General features: G+C 39.2%; 3 protein-coding genes across 8 annotated transcripts; 2 read left to right on the top strand and 1 right to left on the bottom strand.

Annotated features, from left to right (window-relative positions):
• Nucleotides 1-7450: 7450 nt before the first annotated feature.
• Nucleotides 7451-8970, top strand: LOC103947900 (uncharacterized protein At4g28440). Its single transcript, XM_009358861.3, has 2 exons — nucleotides 7451-7796; nucleotides 8492-8970. Exons 1-2 carry the CDS (start codon nucleotides 7535-7537, stop codon nucleotides 8677-8679), a joined length of 450 nt encoding a protein of 149 aa, XP_009357136.2. The 5' UTR covers nucleotides 7451-7534; the 3' UTR covers nucleotides 8680-8970.
• Nucleotides 8971-10030: 1060 nt separating this feature from the next.
• On the bottom strand, nucleotides 10031-13502 carry LOC103947901 (protein NUCLEAR FUSION DEFECTIVE 6, mitochondrial). 5 transcript variants are annotated; one of them, XR_007251655.1, is made up of 3 exons: nucleotides 13124-13502; nucleotides 11420-11494; nucleotides 10936-11193 (listed from the first exon to the last, which is right to left on the bottom strand). XR_007251655.1 is itself a non-coding variant. In XM_009358866.3 (2 exons), exons 1-2 carry the CDS (start codon nucleotides 13401-13403, stop codon nucleotides 10335-10337), a joined length of 288 nt encoding a protein of 95 aa, XP_009357141.2. In that variant the 5' UTR covers nucleotides 13404-13498; the 3' UTR covers nucleotides 10031-10334. The 5 variants fall into 5 exon arrangements, 4 of the variants coding, with proteins under 4 accessions (XP_009357141.2, XP_009357137.2, XP_009357138.2 ...); XM_009358866.3 differs by lacking the exons at nucleotides 10936-11193; nucleotides 11420-11494 and adding an exon at nucleotides 10031-10342 and having other exon boundaries at nucleotides 13124-13498; XM_009358862.3 differs by having other exon boundaries at nucleotides 10936-11494; nucleotides 13124-13500.
• Nucleotides 13503-14983: 1481 nt separating this feature from the next.
• LOC103947902 (nuclear cap-binding protein subunit 2) lies at nucleotides 14984-18877 on the top strand. 2 transcript variants are annotated; one of them, XM_048566384.1, is made up of 9 exons: nucleotides 14984-15128; nucleotides 15285-15371; nucleotides 15486-15709; nucleotides 15805-15943; nucleotides 16026-16059; nucleotides 17032-17142; nucleotides 17990-18043; nucleotides 18162-18271; nucleotides 18526-18877. In XM_048566384.1, the coding sequence occupies exons 2-9, from the start codon at nucleotides 15354-15356 to the stop codon at nucleotides 18595-18597; spliced, it is 762 nt and encodes a 253-aa protein (XP_048422341.1). In that variant the 5' UTR covers nucleotides 14984-15128; nucleotides 15285-15353; the 3' UTR covers nucleotides 18598-18877. The 2 variants fall into 2 exon arrangements, with proteins under 2 accessions (XP_048422341.1, XP_009357142.1); XM_009358867.3 differs by having other exon boundaries at nucleotides 14988-15128; nucleotides 18165-18271.
• Nucleotides 18878-19242: the final 365 nt, after the last annotated feature.

The following is a 19242-nucleotide window of genomic DNA, read 5'->3' on the forward strand; positions in this document are numbered from 1 at the left end:
TATCATCATCATTAAAGAAGAGGATTTTGCGAACCAAATCATTGATTTCATGCCTTTGGCGGTTATGAACCAGAACTTCTCAGTGAAAAATGGCCCAGTACGCTCTCCCTGGAAGAGATCAAGCTTGATGTGGTCCTATATTGGGTGCAAATTAGAGGCCTTCCCCTAAACCTGTGCATAATGACTAGGTTGAGGAAACTAGCTGGAATGGTAGGGGAGTTTTTAGAGGTGGAAAATCTGGAACTTGCAAGGGGATTCCTACGAGTGAAGATTTCGGTGGAGATAGGGAAACCGCTGATCATGGGGTGCCAACTACTAAGATCGGGGGGCCCTTATTCCTGGATTGAGTTAAGGTTTGAACGCTTACAAGATTTCTGCTACAAGTGTGGTAAAATTGGGCATGGTCTTACTGAATGTCCTTCTTAGCCACCCCGGGGAGCTTCTGTGAGTTACGGGAATTGAATTAGGGCTAAATGCCTAATGGATGTTAAGGAGAATCGTCCGGTTAGCTTAGTGATACCGGGGAACCGTAGACACGCTGGTATGGTAAGGGAAAATAGCAGGGAGAGTTGTCTGGGCTCCAGTAGAAATGTGGAAAGAATGACGTGTGAAGATTATGAGGCTTGGGGGGAGGCTCCTGACACAAAAATGGGGGACAAAGGACACACAGAACAAGAAGTCCTGACACAAAAAGGTTCTTTGTTGGCAGTACGACAAGTATGGAACATGATGGGCTTCTAAAAGTAACATTTGGTGGGTCAGCATCTTGGGGTGCTAAACAATTTAAGGTGGAAAATGAGGGGCACGTGGAGGGCCATCATCTCCAAATAGGTTCAGGCCTTTTGACCCAAGGACATGGGGTGACAATCCATGAAATTGAAGATAGCTGTGAACCCAATCGGCCCATTCCACAGGATAGTCCCGGTGTGAAGAACCTACTTGAAAGCCCTGATGGATCGAGATCTAATATAAGCCTGATAGTACCCCCAAGCCTTAGCATAGATAGAGGTTTTAATATTCTGAGCAAAAATCCTACTCGATCTGAGAACCCTTTTGAAAGTTTGGGCCTTAAAAGAAATCACGATTGTAGAGTGGCCATATCCAGAGAAAAAGATCAAATCCGGAAGCTGTTCGAGGACCAATAGGGGTGGTAAGAGGAGCTATTTTGTTGGACTGCCCCTAAGGGAGCAATGGTCTGTAGTGGAAAAAGTTATCCTCATTGAGGAAGACCTTCAAGATGTCCAGTCATTAAGGATAATAGCATATGGGATTATTTGGATAGAGTTGCGAAAATGGAATTTGAGGCTCTTAAGGCAAGAAGGGCGGGGAAACAACCCTAGGGTGGTGGCAGCTGACCTCATACAGCTGCAAAATCGCCATGATCTACCTATTATGAAATTGTCGTGGTCTTGGGTTGAACACGGTAGTTCAGGTCTTACATGACCTAATCAGGAAACATAGATTCTCTATGGTATTTCTTTCGGAGACAAAAATGAAATGCCACAAATTAGATGGGGTAAGAAGAAGAATTGGGTACAATCAGGGTTTCAATGTCCCACTAATTGGTACGATGGGTGGGTTAAGCTTATAGTGGCATAAGCCAACTGAAATCCAGGTGGTCTTCTCAACAAAAAAAACATATTATTCATACTACCATGAGGGAGTCGGGGAATAGTGAATGGATCAAAGCGTCTTGGGTATATGTAACTCATATAAGGTGGAGAAAATAGAGTTTTAGGATTGGCTTTCAATGGTGTTGGAGCCCATGGAGGACCCCTGGTTTTGTGGAGAGGGGATTTAAATGAAATATTGTGGGATTATGAGAAGAGTGATGGGAAGGATGACTTCCATACCCGTCCTTGTCTTCTACACGAGTTCATGTTAAAGATAAAGCTCATAGACTTGGGGTTCAATGGACCACAGTACATTTGGAGAAAAACTAGAAACAATAGCCTGGTCTAAGAGAGGCTTGACCGTGGTCTCGTTAATGGTAGTTGGTAGATTCGTTGGCTATTAACTTTGGTCACCCATGGTCTTGTTCGAGGCTCTGATCACTACCCGGTTATAGTTAATACGGATCTGTCTCAGTCAAAAAGGAAAAAACTATTTAAATTCAAGGCATTTTGGCATTCGGATGAGGGATGTCGGGAGGTGATAGAGCGAAGTTGGCGTGCCAAATGTGGGAGAGGACAAGTTGACAAATGGCTCGGGTGTCTCAATTCATGTAGGGGAAATTTATTAAATTGGAGTAGATAATGGTTCCTAGGAGATCGGGAGATTATCAGGTCTCATTGCTCCTGGCTGGAACAACTGCAAAATAACTGGGAAAAACATGTCGATGAGATCAAATCCTTAACTGTGGCCATTGATAAAATGGAAGAAAAGGATGAGCTATTTTGGTGTTTAAGGTCTCGTGTGAAATGGCTAAGGGAGGGTGATTCCAACTCTTGTTTCTTTCATCAAACTACCATCTAACGTCATCGTTTCAATAAGATTAAGAAGCTCCAAGATGGGCATGGGGTGTGGCGTGAGGATTTTGCTAGTATTAATCGGATTGTCAACGAGCATTTCAATAATCTGTTTACCACTATGGGATGAATGAAGTGGGAGTTTGTGATTGGGTGTGTCCATCAATCAGTTTCGGATGATATGAACTCTCACCTCACAAGACCGGCTGTTCTGGAAGAGATTAAAGAGGCTGTGTTTCAGATAGGGGGGATGAAGGCACTGGGGCCGGACGGATTTCAAGGAGTCTTCTACCACTCATACTGGGATATAATTATGGATGAAGTTTCGCCAATCCTACCTTGATAATTCAGTGTTTCGCCCAATTAGCCTTTGCAACTACTCCTATAAAATCTTTTTGAAGATGTTGGCAAATAGGTTGAAACCATGCTACCCATAATTATTTCCCCTTCCCATAATGTTTTCATTAGGGGAAGACAAATCCAAGACAACATCCTTGTGGCACATAAAGTATTCCACTTTCCAATGCTTAGAAAGGTTAAGACGAAGTTCGAGCGTGCAATAAAAATTGATATGAATAAGGCCTATGACCGAATTAAGTGGGATTTCCTGGAATTTGTTATGGTTCAAACGGGGTTCTATCGGTGATGGATTGATATGGTGATGGGGTGTGTGTCTACGGTTGATTTCTCAGTTTTCATTAATGGTCAATCGGGGAAACGCTTCAAGTCATCTCAGGGGCTTAGACAAGGAGATCCTCTGTCTTGGTATTTGTTTCTAGTTGTCATGGATGTGATCTTAGGATTAATTCAAGGGGTTATTGGTGATGGATTTATTGAAAGAATAAAATCAGCTAGAATGGACCATCTCTATCCCATTTGTTGTTTGCCGACGATACTCTCATTTTCCTTCGGGCCTCTTCGGTGAACTGTCAAAACATGGTGCGGCTCCTAAACGCCTATTGCCTAACATCGAGTCAAGAAGTAAGTATACAAAAATCATTTATTTTCTTTGAGGCTAACACCTCTACTGGACTCCGTGAGGAATTATGCAATATTATGGGTATGCCGCAGGTGGCAGATCCTGGAAATTATCTGGGCATTCTAACTGTTTGGGGAAGTCGAAACAATAAGCCCTGGCATTTGTGAAGGATCAGGTGATGCACAGATTCAAAGGTGGAAACATAGTTTGTTAGATCTCACATCGCCCAGGGGAATGATCCTTATATGTATATTCTTATCCCTACCTAGCACGAGGCCTTTTGGGAGCTTATTGGCTTCGGGTTTCGTAGGAACTCCGAAGTTAAGCTAGTTCGCGTGAGAGCAATCCCAGGATTGGTGACCTACTAGGAAGTTCTTGAGTGAGTTCCCAGAAATAAAACCATGAGGGCGTGGTCGGCGCCCAAAGCAAACAATATTGTGCTACGGTAGAGTCGAGCCCAGGATGTGGTGGGGGCCCAAGCCAGGATGTGACATATTTTCCTCTCCCAAGCTGGTAGGGAAGTGTTAATTAAGGCTGTTACCCAAGCTATCCCGGCTTACCCCATGAATATCTTCTATTTTCCCGACAATATATACAATGATATTGATGCTATGATTGCTAATATCTAGTGGGGACAAAGGTGGTGAGCGAAAAATCCATTGGGCGAGTCGACAGGTTTTGGGTTTATCAAAACAGAAGAAAGTATGGGGTTTTAGAACCTGAAGGATTTTAACCTCTTATTATTGGCTAAACAATGTCGACAATTAGTACAACCCCCTAAGTCATTGTGGGCTGAAGTTATCAAGGATATATATTTCCCAAATTGCTCTTTCCTCAAAGCCTCCAAAGGGGGAAGGGCCTCTTGGGCATGGACTAGTCTCATTGCAGGGTCGAGAGATCATTGCAAAAGACTTGCACTAACAGATTATAGGTGGTGAGCATGTTCGTGTTTGGGTGGATTGTTAGGTCCCAACCCTTGGGTTTGGGCACCCATGCCTGGCCCCGGGAGTTGCGATGGACCCTCTTATGACAATATATTCCTTAATCGATACCCATTCCCGTGCTTGACAGTTGGAGTCTATTGAATGACAGGTGGTTGAGGTAGATAAACGGGCAATTCTAGATACTCCGATTGGTGTCCCCGAGTAGAGTGATTGTTTGATTTGGCCGTATGATATAAGGGGTCAGTATTTGGTTAAATCAAGATATCATTGGACCCACGAAGTTACTTGGCGGGTACGGGTTCTTCGTCATTCTTCCTTAACAGTTGTTGACTCGGGTGTCTGGAAAAGGTTATGGTCCATGTCTCCCACACCAAAAATTAAACATTTTATGTGGAAAGCTATTAAGGGGGCTATCGCTACAAAGGCTAATCTATTCCGGCGCAAGTGTGCTTCTTGCCCAATTTGTCCGATTTGCTTGGAGCATAAGGAGTCCATTAAGCATGTCTTACTGCTATGTCCTTGGGTGGATCGAGTATGGGTGGAAGGGTCATTTGGGCCTAAGAATTGATAAGTCATCAATCTTTTCTATATCTTATTGGGTTAATGGTATATGGAGCAACCATTTGGGGTAAAAGAAGGATAAGAAGAAAACATTAGCCCACATTGTGTTCACCTGTTGGTCAATCTGGAAGGAACGGTGCGAGGTGGTCTTCAATTCTTGACAACCATCCCTGGTGAAAACCATTCTTGCTGTCTCCATGGCAGCCTTATCTTTCTTGGAGGCTTGCTCGGAATGGGGAATGACGCGGTGTATAACGACTAATGGATCTAATGCTTCTCCAAGCTAAACTCTGTCGGTGCACGGGGTGGTTAAGGTAAATGCGGATGCTAGCTGGTTTGTGACTCTACCTGCCGGTTTTTGGCTGTGTGGAGAAGAGAAATCAGGGCCAATAATGTATTGGCGGCTAAAGTGATGGGAATCTTGAAGGGTTGTGAGATGGCTAAACAGAGGGGCTTTGAGCATATTGTGATGTAGTTGGACTCGAAGGAGCTCATTTCTTGGTTGAATGGAAGTATTGACCAAGGAAATTGGGAAGTCTTCTTGACCTTGTGTGAGATTTGCAGATATAGTGCGAATTTCAGGTCGTGTTAGTAGTCTTGGGTGCCGAGAACAGCTAATGGAGCGGCGAATTTTGTAGCGTCGCATGTAAGAACGGAGATGTGTGACTTAGTCTGGGTTTAATGACCCCCATCTTCGTTTGTTCATATTCTAAATAAGGACAACCTACCTTGCCCTCCAATGTAGTTTTAGTTTTGACGTGATTAAGGTGACATGGGAAAGTTTATATGTTGTAGTTTTTCCTTATTCTCGTTTATGTTTGTTGGCCTGACGTGGCCTTCTATACTCCTCTTGGCTTTGGCATGGTGAATGTATTTTCCAGTTTCTTCAAAAAAAAAAAAAATAACTAAACTCGTTTTTGGGGCTAGGATGATGCCCTAGCATGGATGTTTATGGTTTTTTATGACTATTTGATGGATGTTTAGTTTTATTGGATGGATTTTTATTCACTACGAGAATTGAATGCTTATGTTCCAGTTCTTTGACTGATCACCTTAAGGCTTGCATATAGTAATTTGAAGGCGGATTTGAGGCGTAACTGCAGTATAATTTGAATATTAGCTTCTTGTGAATAAGGGTTGTGAATTACATAAAAAGATTTATGGTTTGCTTGATTCTCTCGTTCTTGTGTATGTCATGAGTTCTACATGTTAAATTTATGCCCTAATCGGATAGACTGCAGGTTAGAAATTAGGATATACAACCTCTGCCCTAACAAGAGAGAATCATATACTTAAGGAGAACTATGATCTATAGTACCTTAACCGGACTTATACGAAAATTGTCATCTAAAAGATCAAATATTCCATTTAATGCATTAAAACCTGAACTGGATTGCTTGTGGTTGATTCTGAATCCCTAGACCTTCATCCCTTGCAAAACGCTACACAACGATTATTTTGTACACTTGGAATTGTAGACCACTCTCCAAGCGAGAAGATATTATGAAACCAGCGGATGATTTATCAACACCTGCCAAATGATACTTTTAGTCATATAAATTCTCAACTAACATTGAATACTTTGGAACATTTGTAGAGAATTCAGACACATGTTTTATTGAATAAACATAATCCAACCCAATTTTGGGTGGTAAATTTGGATGGAATTCTTGTTATGCGTTTGAATTTTTGAGTTCTGATACCTTCGTTGTATTGAACACAAAGTTGGTTTTAACATGGTCTATTTACGAGCGGTGAAGAGAACGGTCTTTGTCTCATTGCCAATGGGACACTCAACAATGTGACAGGCGCTCTACGCTACATAAAGATTAAGGCTTTTGTCAAATTTTCTCCTTTTTGGTTGAATGGGGTTTTTTTCTAGTTTATTTTGGCCTGAGAGACTTGGTTCTTACAATCTGTTTTTTGGTTGGTTGCGTCTAAAGTGCAAAGTTTGTACGAAATGGATACCTTCAAATTCCTTCAATCTCTGCTCATTAGATCTTGCAACAATGTTGAAACGTTGTTATTATTATTTTTTATTACAAGAGATATTACTATTCATAACCAAAGAGAATTTGAATTTAAAATATCGTATGTTGATAAAGGAGGAATTACCAGCACATCAAGTGTTATAACACAATTGATTGAAAACTTCAAAAGAAAATTTTTATTTAATTATATTATGACACTTGTTGTATCGAATTAGATTCCTAACACACTGAAAAATTCTTAATTGATAAAGAACTCTAACGCCTAGTACAATCTACATGCCAAATACCAACATTGTTTTCTTTTAAAATTAAAAAAAAATCAATGAAAATGGTTTGAAAATTTTGATTTTTAACGATAAGAACAAAATAAAAGATAAAATAAATAATACACTTTTTAATGTAAAAATATGATTTTTCATTACAATGAAAACTTTTCGTTAAAGTTTTATTTAAAATTTTTATGTGCTCGAAAAGAAAAAATAATATAAAATGAGGGCGCAAGTAGTCGATCCCAGTCCCACCCCAAATTCGATCTAGGGTTAGGGTTGAATAAATTAAGGACACAAATTGGAATTTCGAACAGAGAGAAGAATGGCGACGACGACAGCGAATAATTTAGGGACAGTGACGGCGAAGAGAAAGCCGGTGTTCGTAAAGGTGGAGCAGCTCCAGCCAAACACGAACGGCCACACCCTCACGGTGAAGGTGGTGAGCTCGAAGCCGGTGAAGGTCACCAACAAGAACGGCGGTCGATCATCTTTGTCGTCTCGGCCTATTCAGCCCGCTCGCATCGCTGAGTGCCTCGTTGGCGACGAGACGGGGACCATTCTCTTCACCGCTCGCAATGACCAAGGTATATAATTCATGATTCTGCAAGTGTTACCATACAAGCTAATTATCTATTTACTGTAAAATGTGAATTATGGTATGTATTATTTGGATTTGTGTTTGGTTTTTTATGGGTAATAAGGTTTGAGTTGTGTTTAACTGTTTCATTTACGCAAAAGGGAAACCATGATTAGGATTACAGGGAGAATTTCTGTTTTGGGTTTGATTTGATTCATTAGTAGTTTTAGTGAAATGTCTGCTTTTGGTATAATGTTTGATTGTTTGGAGGCCAGGCTATGATCTCTAACCCTGCTATCGGTTTAGTATGTTCAGGGCTCGTTTGGTAAGAAGGATTGAATCGGAATGGATAGCTGTCAAAATTCAATGTATTTTGAAGGTGCAGGAGAGGGGTTTTTCATTTTAAGGGGATTTGAAGAGGATTAGATATGAAGAAAACTTCTCCCTTCTACTCCCGCATTTTGGGGATGGATTGGATTGGATAACTTTTCATAATCCATTTTCTACCTCCAAGCTGCTTATTCATTGTAATCCAATCCTCCATACCAAACGAGGCCTTATATCTTGGATGGACTATTTGTACAAGGAATGCTAGTTGGGACCCAATTAGATCGAATAAAATTATGTATATTCTGTTGTTGGGGGTTATTTTTGTTTTTTTGAATGTAATTTAATTGATGACCTCACATTATATATGTGCAGTTGACACAATGAAGCCAGACACAACTGTGAACCTGCGTAATGCAAAGATTGACATGTTCAAGGGGACCATGAGGCTAGCAGTCGACAAATGGGGACGTGTTGAAGTCACCGAACCAGCTACCTTCCAAGTTAAAGAGGATAACAATCTTTCTCTCATTGAGTACGAGTTGGTTAACGTTGAAGAGTGAATGATGAGTATATTGCGGGAGTGGATGCTGATGAGGTTTCTAGTAAGAGGTTAGTTAGATATGTATGTGTGCCTAACCATTAATGTAAGCGAGATGCAACTTGTTGATGTGCCTGTCTTTCTGTCTCTGGTCTTGCGATTGCCGTGCTTTTTGTTTTAGAGGAGTGAGTCTGGGTGGTGATGTAATATGACTAGGGCATGATTTGGAAGTTTTAAACGGTCTCTTTTGTTGTTGGAATTCGAATCTGGAAACAACTCCGCTAGTTGTATTTGATAAATCATGCATTGTGTACATCATTTGCGTATGTCTTTTGCCATCAACTACATAGTTGCTGTTGTATTTGTTTTCTGCAAACAAAAAAGAATTTATTTTATTTTATTTTTCTTTTGAAACTTTGATGGAACTGCGGCCAGGTTTTGGAATTGATTTCAAATCAATGTTTACAGGAGTGCGTTAGAACGTTTGAAAAAATATGTTTGTGTTTCATTTTTATATTGGTCCATTGAGTCCGATAATTCGAATATGGTTTCTATCTTGTGGCAAAGTCAACTTAAATATGACCCGCTAGATTTAACTATGATTTATTCGGCTTGATATAATATAAATCTTTTCCATCTCCTCATCTTTTTGTGAACATCGTGCATAAAGAATAATTTGAGCATCCAAGTAGTTTGTTAATGAGATTTTAATTTTCTCTGTGATTAGCGTATCGCATTTTCAAACAAAGATATTGCTATTTACTCTTTTTTAACTTTTTACACACATTTCCTAATTTCGACCATCGAATCAAATGAATTAAAGAAGATGAAAAAACAGAAATCAACATAGTATATAAGTAAAAAAAAAAAACGTGCGAATACTGAATAGCACCACTAAAGAAAAAAGGAAGCACCACAATAAATTCGTGGATTCCTTCCTAAACATGTTCTCACTCCCCTTGCAACCCGAACATACGAACGCTAGTGTTCCAAATGACGTCAATACGTGAGGTTTTGGCGAAAAGCTGAAAGCCTAAAACCTGAACCACCAGTTGTATAGCTAAAGAGATTACGCTCATTCGGTTGGCTTCAACACTCTCTTTTATTCAGAATCAACACAGCCGCCCTCCACCTCCACCTCCACCGCCACCGCCACCCCCACCCCATCAAGAGTTGAAATACCAACGCAACAAAGCTACATGAAATTTCTAAACCCAGCGAGAGTGGCCGACATCATCATTTGACAACTAAGAAAAAGTTAAGAATTCCATACAAGAACTTGCTTGCAATCAAAGAAGGTACGCATCCAGGCCGATGGAAAAGCAATCGTCACAGGAGAGATGAAAAGGATGATGAAGGTAAGAATATATGAGTAAGAGGGTACGAATTGACGAGACAAACTGTTGAAAATAGTAGAGTTCAATCATTCAAAAGAAACTAAATTAAAATCACATCTTGTTGACTACTATCACTAACCACAAATACGAGTGAGATGCGAGTGGGAGAACACTACAAAAGAGGGGAGGGAATGACAGTGTACGAGTGATGAGGACTGTGGCTGTTTGCTGCTCTATTATAAAAAGTGGCCAAATGAAATGTAAGCTCAGGATCGCAAAACACTGTTTATTGCGCTTTGAGTTTGGAGGTCAACATATTGAAAGGATTGATCAGCATTCCTCAAGAATCTGCGCACGGATTGAAAAGGAAGAATAAACATGTCAGCTATTCGAGATATCTGCAGGGTTCTGGCAAAACCATAAAAGAAGAAGCAGAATTGGAATGCGAAATCAAGTAGCCCCTAACAACCTTTGACACTTTCTACGCAGCGTAACATAGATCATGGATCATGTATGAGCCGAAATGCTTGCAAACCCAAACTTGAATGGGTGAACATGTTCCTCACCACTTGATCAAGGATTACAAAGTCCAAGCTTGACTTGAGTATACCCCAAACTCCACTCACTAATATTCATCCCTTCTACCACAACATAATACTACGATAATTTCTACAAATCGAGCATATACCCAAACATAGAACTGGATTCTTTTCTAATTGCCAAGTCGAAGCGTTTACACAAATGGCACTGGAAGGGCTTATATGCTTTAAAAGGTGGAAGCTACTTTTTCTTCATATCAGATGCAATACCACCTCATGGCCCCAAATGCAAATGATTTTTCTTCTAATAAAAGAGCAAAGAGAGAAATAGAAAATTTGCTAGACATGATTCAAAGCCACCAGGATTTAAAAAAAATAAAAGGAAAAAGAAAAACAATAACATGCAGAGAAGATTATATATTCATCTGGGCAATGTAGTCATACAATTCTTACATATAATATTCTCTTTGTACTCAGACCCCCCCTCCCTAAAGGGAAAAAGGCGAAAGAGCATAAAAAATGAGAAGGTATTTCAGAACAGATTCATGCGGTAAGCATGCATTATTAAGCTTCCAAGACATCATTCTCTTCAAGTGCAATAATTTTGAACAGACTTCTACCCGACCTCACTGGACAAAGATCATGCATCATCGTTGCAAGCTGATTAAATACAATGACTCTTTGGTCAGTAACATCAATGCAAAGGAAACAAATCAAATATGCCGCAATACAAAAGATTGCCACTTTATAAGTGTAAAGCAGAAACACAAAGGAAATGTCTTTAGGACTTTAGAAAAAGGTAACCAAGTCTACTCGTTGATCTAGGTTTAAAAGCTCAGTACATGCAACTTATCTCTTGTGCAGCTCATTCAAAACTCCTAATTACCAGCAGTCACTGCCTTCTAAGTACATAAAACTTCCTTGAATCCTTGGAACATTCATCACACATCATCATTGCAAGCTGATCAAATAAAAATGATCAGTACACTAATTTTTTGATTATCGTGGTTCAAACATTTTTAAACTCCATTTAAACATGTAAAACATTCAGAGCCCAGAGCATGTAATATTTATCACCCTTGAATTTGGGACTCCTAAGTTAAAAGAGTAGAGGAGAGGTGACACGGAAGAAGCAATGAGAAGAGCAGAGATAAGATTTCACTTGGGTGCATTTTCTTGTAACTTTAACAATAACAAGATACAATCTCATTAAAATACAATTTCAAATCCGTCTTCAACAGTTTACCTATCATTGATGATTCGATATCTTAAAAATCTCCATGAATTCAAACACATGTAGAGTATTTCTCAATACAACTGAAGCCATCATAAAATAAAATTGCCATGAGATAACTCAACACTCAACACATCTAATGGACTCCAATAAACTTTTCCTTAAAAAAAACTTCTACAAATTTAAAGAACATAAAAGTTCTCCAATCCATCTTAAAAGCTTGAAATTTTAACAAATCAAAGTTACTCCAATATCGCTTCTTGATCTTCATCTGTCTTGGCCTACAGCAATAAAAAAAGGTATTTTGCACCTTTCACTAATATGTAGGAGTACGGGAAGAGATATTGACTTAGTTATTAAGACAGAAATTGAACAAAAAAAAAAAAAAAAAAAAAAGAGAGAGAGAGTTAAAATCCACCATATTGAGCTATTAGTACCTAAGAAATTTGTTCTTGGAAGTTAAAGATCATAAAACTTACTTAATGAACATCTTGTATCATGAGAGACGCATATGATATGACTCTGTAATGACAATTCAGAATTTATGGATTCTAAATATCTGAACCCAACATAAATAACCACTAACTTACCGAAAAAGGAAGAAAACGATATCAAGGGACCTTACAAGTGTTCGCTAGATACCTAATTCAAGAATAAAACCCCAACGATTAGGCAGCTGACAAACAAACTACTTCTTTGTTGAAACTTGAACATAATGATGCAAGGCTGCTCCTAAAAAATATGCAACCGCACCAAAATCCTAGCAGGAGGAGGACTAAGAAGCACAAGCAGAATAAGAGTGGATATTAGCACTGGCATAATGAGATAAGAAATCCTCCCATCTCGTCGAGTGTCTATTCTTTTGTTAGTTCTACTAAGATAATCTAAAATGATCAAAACTCCAATATCAGTGTACAAATGAGGCTCGATATTACGAAAATGGATGGACTTGTTACACAGAAACATAAGAATGTGCTTATGTAGAAATGAAAGTTGGAAACTTCCACAGAAATAGTTCCATAAGTTGAATGCTTCCATCAAATCGAAAACTATGTCAGGGGATTAGAAAGCATTCATATTTCGATTTTTGACATGTTTATTCATAACAGCCACATTGAAATGGAAACGACACGAAGTAAAGAAAAAGGGATATTTCAATGTCAAATTCAATTTCAATTTCGATCCTATTGCACCAAACAGTAGTTTTACAGTGAAACCAAAACACAGTAGCAGTCACCAGGAAAAAAAAAAGCCAAAAGTGCAACAATGAGGGCAGCATCGACTCCAATTTCCAACAAACCCAAAGAAAAATACACAAATTCAGGAAGAAATTGGTGAAAGTGAGAGTGAGAGTACCTTCTGAAAGCCAGCCATAACTGTGGCGAGTGACAGAGAGCATTGAGTTCATCAAAGCCGAAGCTGTTGCAGTGTGGTAGGGCAGCATCGACTCCACGCAGAAGCTCAATTGAACAGGAGACCGGAGCGCGGGAAAAGGAGAAGAAGAGGACGGCCGCTTCCCGGCCATGCGGAACGGGGAACGGGCGGCTTTGGCTTCGGGGGCGAGACGCGCCGCACAGCCAGAGCTGCGGGCGGCGCAGGAGCGGAAAATGGATCTGGCGGCTCCTGAGGTGGCCATTGATTCTTACTATTTCTCAGAGGCGGAAGATTTAGGGTTTTGGATGCTTGCCACTCCAACACTGGGGACGTGTTTGAGAGTTCGGTCTTTTTCATTTTGTATCGAGTAACGTTCTTATTTATTCTCTAACGCGACGTTTGTTTGCCTTCACTAAGTCGGACTGGACTGGACTGGACTAGCTATTAGTCCAATACCGTGTTTGTTCCATGCTGGGACTAACATTAATAAGACTAAAGGGGACTAGCATGGACAAAACCCTTCATTAAGAGGTCTTAACGAGACCCCCCAAATAACCATGGGACTAGCTAAGACTATCATCTCTTTCTCGTCCTCGTCATGCTCAACGACCACTTCCGACAGACTCTTCGCTATCTCCGGTCACCTAGATCAATCATTAACTTTCCGACTCTCTTTCAGATCCATTTCACAACCAACTTTCATATAAAATATACCAAATTGAAGCTGGGAGTGATAAGATTACTATTTTACCTGAATTGAGGCCAAAATGTGGTCGAATGTGACCAGAAAATGGCCTGGAAGTCTCGGCCTGTTTGGGCTTCTTCAAATCCATGACAGATTCGAGCGTGCAAAGCTAAGATCTCGGTCCAGGGATGGTGATGAATTTTTGGCGGTGCTAACTTCATCCAATTTAACAAGGGTTGGCCGGAAAACACATCGGGAAACCTGCAACTCGTAGGGAAAATTGGAGCCGTGAGGTTCCGTTCGAACAACGCATAGCTAAAGAGGGAGGGAGAACAAAGAAATAAAGACTAAAATCAATAAGGAGTTTGACTAGGAATGAGAAAGAGACATGAATTGAGAGGTCTGAGAGGAAAAAAAGAGGGAGAGTGTGGGACGATGAGAGAAGAGGAAGAGAGTGGGACGGAAATGGTAGGAAAAGATAGAGAAAAAGATAAGATCATAATAAAATATTAATAATTTATATATTAAATAATATAATATTAAAATTTGTTATTATCCAGCTTCTTAGTCCAATACTGCACCAAACGCTTCATTAAGTTAGTCCAGTTTAGTCTAGTCTAAGCCAGTCCAGCTTAATCCTTAAAGCTAATCCAGTCTGAGATAATCCGGCGCAACAAACGCCCCATAAATTCTTATTTTTATTATATATTTTTAACAAGTTTTAAAAAAGAAAAAAAATTGTCACCTACTACGGTCTAATGATATTCCTTCATCGCTTATAAATGACAGATTTTAAATTTGATTCTCACCAAAAATAAATATGAATTACATTTTTACTAATCTACTGCAATGCTTAGCCTAATCACTCCCGTAGATAATATCGTTAATTCTAAAAAAACAAAAAAAAAAAAGCTTTCGACCCAAACTAGAACTTGGACCCGGTTCGATGGGGAATATATATATATATATATATATATATATATATTTTAACAAATAATATTTTCTGTATTAAAATGCTGGAAAAATAAGCTAGTTTCACAATAAATTAACAATAATGTATTATAAATTCGTTTTTATCAAGAATTAAACCTAAGAATCTAAATAACTTAGGCCTTATATTTATATATATATTTTTTGAATAGGTGAAATTGAAAAAGATAAAAAGCAAAATATTATTAACGAAAAAAAAATAAACTGCCGACCCGGACCCGTTGGGGAAGTTGGGAATCCACCCGAAGGTGAATAAAGTTGAAAGAGAAGGGTGGCCAAAGCTACCGCTTCCTCTTCGTCTTCCTGTTCCAGGTACTCTCTCTCCCTTCGGACCTAAAATATTAGGGTTTATAGTTGCTTTAATCAACTAATACCTGCCGTTCCTCTAATGATTTTATCACACATTATTTTTTTTCTCTATAATTTTTTTATTGAAATTAAACTCATATATTCTGTTATTTAGTGCAGATTGATAAAATTTCTGCAACTTGTTTCTTCAATTTTACCTGACTGATTAGCCCTCGGTTACACACGGCCATGGCTTCCTTGTTTAAGGTAAATTTATTAAGTCCGCTCCCTCTCATTTGTTGGACTTCAAATCTGGCGCTTTTAGTTTGTCAAAGATTGATGAAGATAGCATACGCTTGTTATCCTTTGCAATTTTGTTAGGAGCAATCGAAGCTTTCGCAGTACCGGGATAGACGGTTTCCCGGTTCACAGGAGGAATTTGAACAAGCCCTCCTGGCATCAACCACTGTTTACATTGGGAATATGTCCTTCTATACGACAGAAGAGCAAGTTTATGAGCTCTTCTCTCGCGCCGGAGAAATTAAGAAGATAATTATGGGCTTGGATAAGAATACAAAGACGCCTTGTGGTTTTTGTTTTGTTTTGTAAGTCGCCGTCTTCTTTGTATTGTTGATGTTTTGAAAGGAAATAGTTTGTCAAGATATGTGTTAGGTGCCTAATCCGAAAAATTTATTTACAGATACTATTCTCGAGAGGATACTGAGGATGCTGTCAAATATATAAGCGGGACTATTCTTGATGATCGCCCTATTCGTGTGGATTTCGACTGGGGATTTCAAGAGGGAAGGCAATGGGGTCGTGGGCGAAGTGGTGGACAGGTTGATTACTCTACTCTGCCTTCTTGTCATGGGAAAAATGTACCATTCGGATTGTTTTGATTTTATCTTCTCTGTTTTGCAGGTGCGTGATGAATATCGTACTGATTATGATCCTGATATCCTTTTCTTTTAGTTTGGAATGTCTGGTAAAGCTTTCTTCAGTATGGTTTATAATTATAATGTTGCTCGTTCCCTTGGGATTAAAATTGGGGCCCGAGCTTTTATTTTTCTTGCAAATCTAGATAGATTATCCAAGCTAAACTTATATATGTGGCTGCCTTTGCATTCAATTTCGATTTAAGTTCTTTTGCTATCATGGTTTCTGTTTCACAAACTTGAGAATTTTAAGGATTGGTAGGTTGAGCATGTTGTAAATGATTTTAAAATGTATGGGGCTGTATGTTCTACTTGGAGACTAATTGTTGTCTGGATAAATTCTTCTAGGCTTTGCTTTCCTGTGAACCTGTACCTACTTAATTTTAGATTATCAATGCGATGGATATTAGTTCATCAATGTGTACTTTATGACACTACTATGCTGCCATAATTTACAGACCCATTTCATCTTTAACTTTTCCAAATTAGCTACTTTTTAACGTGACCAATACATCTCCAGTTCTAGCTCACGAATGTCTATTCTGATTTACTTTTTGTTTCACTATTCTTTTGTGGTTGGGCATCAAGTTTATATCTTTTTTTCCCTTTGCCTTTTGTTCCTTTTTTTTTTTAAATCTTTATGTGTTCTCTAGCAGCTGTTTTCTTATTTTATTAGTTGAAAAGCTTATCTACATATTGTTATTTGCCACCCAAGTACACGGTTAATCTAGTGATCCCACATAATTAGAGTTGCAGGAAGATGTAAAGTGATTAGGTCTTTGCAGCTTAAATTTTATCTGAAATTCAGTCTGAGTAGTTGCTTTGAAATTGACTTGTGGTGTTTCTGTTCACTTTTTTTTTTATTGTGAAGCATTTTCTATATAAAAAGTAGAGCACTTTCACAAAAATAAGCTCATGATGGATATTTAATCTACATTATTGGATACGTGATGAAGAAAGCGTTTCTCTTTTGTTTCCTTAATATGTTACACGTAGAGGTGGGTATGGTAAGTTAGTTCAAAAAGAGTTGGAAGCTCAAAGATCACTTGTTGATTATGGAACTGGATCATTGGGATCTTTCCCTCCAGTCATGCAACCTCACTGTAAGTTACTTGAAACTGTTTGATCTGTTTCTAGCTTTAAACTACTTATATAGTTCAAGAGATTTAGATTTTTTGCTGGATCGGTTGTCTTTGCTTATGTGATTCCATTAGGATTTTCGAGTAGGTTGATTGCAGGTGCACTGTGTACTGGCAACAGCAACCTTACCTTAGCAAAAGACCTAACCTGAAATGATGCAGTCAAGCATCCTACAGATGGAGAGTGGACCTAACCTGAGGGAAAATTTCTTAGCTTTATAAGCTGAAATGTCTTGTAGAAGCCATTTTAGGTCAAACACCTTTTCATTGTGTTGTGACCTGTAGGAATAGGGAAGGCACCCAGGTTCTGTCCGACCACTACTTATTAGAAATGGTCCGGGCATAGGCACTTTAATGATTCCAAAGTCACTCAATTATTGCCTATTCACTAGTGAACCCATGATCAAAAAGTCACTCAATTATTGAAATACATCTCATTTCTCTAGCATTTTGGTGTCATATTTGGAAAATTTGAATAGCCAGCAAATTCGAAGAAAAACTTATAGACATTGGATTCATATTGCAAAACATAACTTAGGTGGGATTTTTTTTTTTGTTGGGGGGGGGGGGGGGGGGGGGGGGGGGGGGGTGGGGTGGGTTGGGGGTTGGTGGAAAACTACTGATCTGTGTCTCACAGCCACAAATAGAACCTGGACCTTCATGCATTACATCAGGATTGCATGCAACTATCTGAAGAGACTACAAGCATTAGTAGCGAGCCTGTTGAGATACATAATATAACTGTTTGCTATGGTGGTGTAACGTAGAGTTTAGTTACTCTCTTAACGCTTTTGAGTTTTAAATCGTTCAGATGGTAGACATGGTGGAGGTCCGAATCATGGGGGTACTCATCGGCCTGGTAGAGGTATCTATTAATAAAAATATTCCTATGATTTGTGTACTAGATTTGTACAATCGTTTCGGCCGTTTTTGTTAACGCTTCTTTTGAACAACTGATTTAATTTGAAACTTGTTTGCCAAAGCAGATTATCCTCGGAAGCGGCACCGCGATGATGACCGCCACTCATATGACAACTCGAAGAGAAACTCGGATTCTGAATCGCGGAAGAACACTGATCACGAATCTAGACCAGTAATTTCTACGACTCACGTCCCAATTCGTTTTGAATCCTCTTAATTTATATGGTATTTGGAATTGCCAACCTGTTTGCGATGCAATGTAGTATCGTCTCTATGACTGAGAGTGCCATTTCACATGTTCATTGATGTTCCTGTTTCATCTTTTTCATTGGAATGGCAACATGGGGCAATTGTACATTCATTATTGAAACAAAAAAGTATAAAGAAGGAAAGACGGGCGTTTTAATTTTTTATTTGCTGCAACAGGAGAAAAACCCACGGTTTCGTGAGAGTGGTGACTCTGATGACGATGAAGATGAGCAAAAGCGGCGAGCTTAATCAGATTCCACAGCAGGGGATTGATCAGTGGACCGATACTTTAGTGCAGATAGAATTCAAGGGCGTCCAAATCCGAATGTTGACTGAATTGTGACCCGGACAACCTGAAGACATGGTTTTCTTTTGTTGATTTCATTTCTTGAAGGCTTAGTTTTCCGCACTTAGTCCTGCACAGGAGAGTAATCAACTTCATATGTTAATTAGTAATTGCATGGATTCGATTCGGCTCCAGATAAGGAGACAGAATGTGCCTTCTACTAAAAGATACCCTACTTTTCAATATCTAGCCTCAAATGATTATAATTTCATGATCATCTCACTTGAGCTGCACTGCAAGTTTTAGATATCTAGTCTCGATTCTCAAATGATTGTAACTTCCGAGTGTGTTCACCAAGGTCATCGTTGCCGTCGTTTCGTTAAAAGTATATGGAGGGGAATTTTCATTACTGTCTTCATCAGATCGAGAATTTGGGAGCGGCAAGTAGCAACAGGAGCACCCTCATCAAAATCCTTGACCAGACGTATAAGGCCTGTGAGAAACAAGTAATGTATTTTCCAAGGGGAGATCGATGTATTGTTTACTTATTTAATGCGTTCTGGGAAGAGAAACAAATGTTTTAAGGTCTGAACGAGGAGGAGAGCAGA

The sequence above is a fragment of a genome, unplaced genomic scaffold (assembly GCF_019419815.1).
Source record: "Pyrus x bretschneideri cultivar Hongxiangsu unplaced genomic scaffold, Pyrus_bretschneideri_v1 Contig41, whole genome shotgun sequence".
Classification (NCBI taxonomy): domain Eukaryota; kingdom Viridiplantae; phylum Streptophyta; class Magnoliopsida; order Rosales; family Rosaceae; genus Pyrus; species Pyrus x bretschneideri.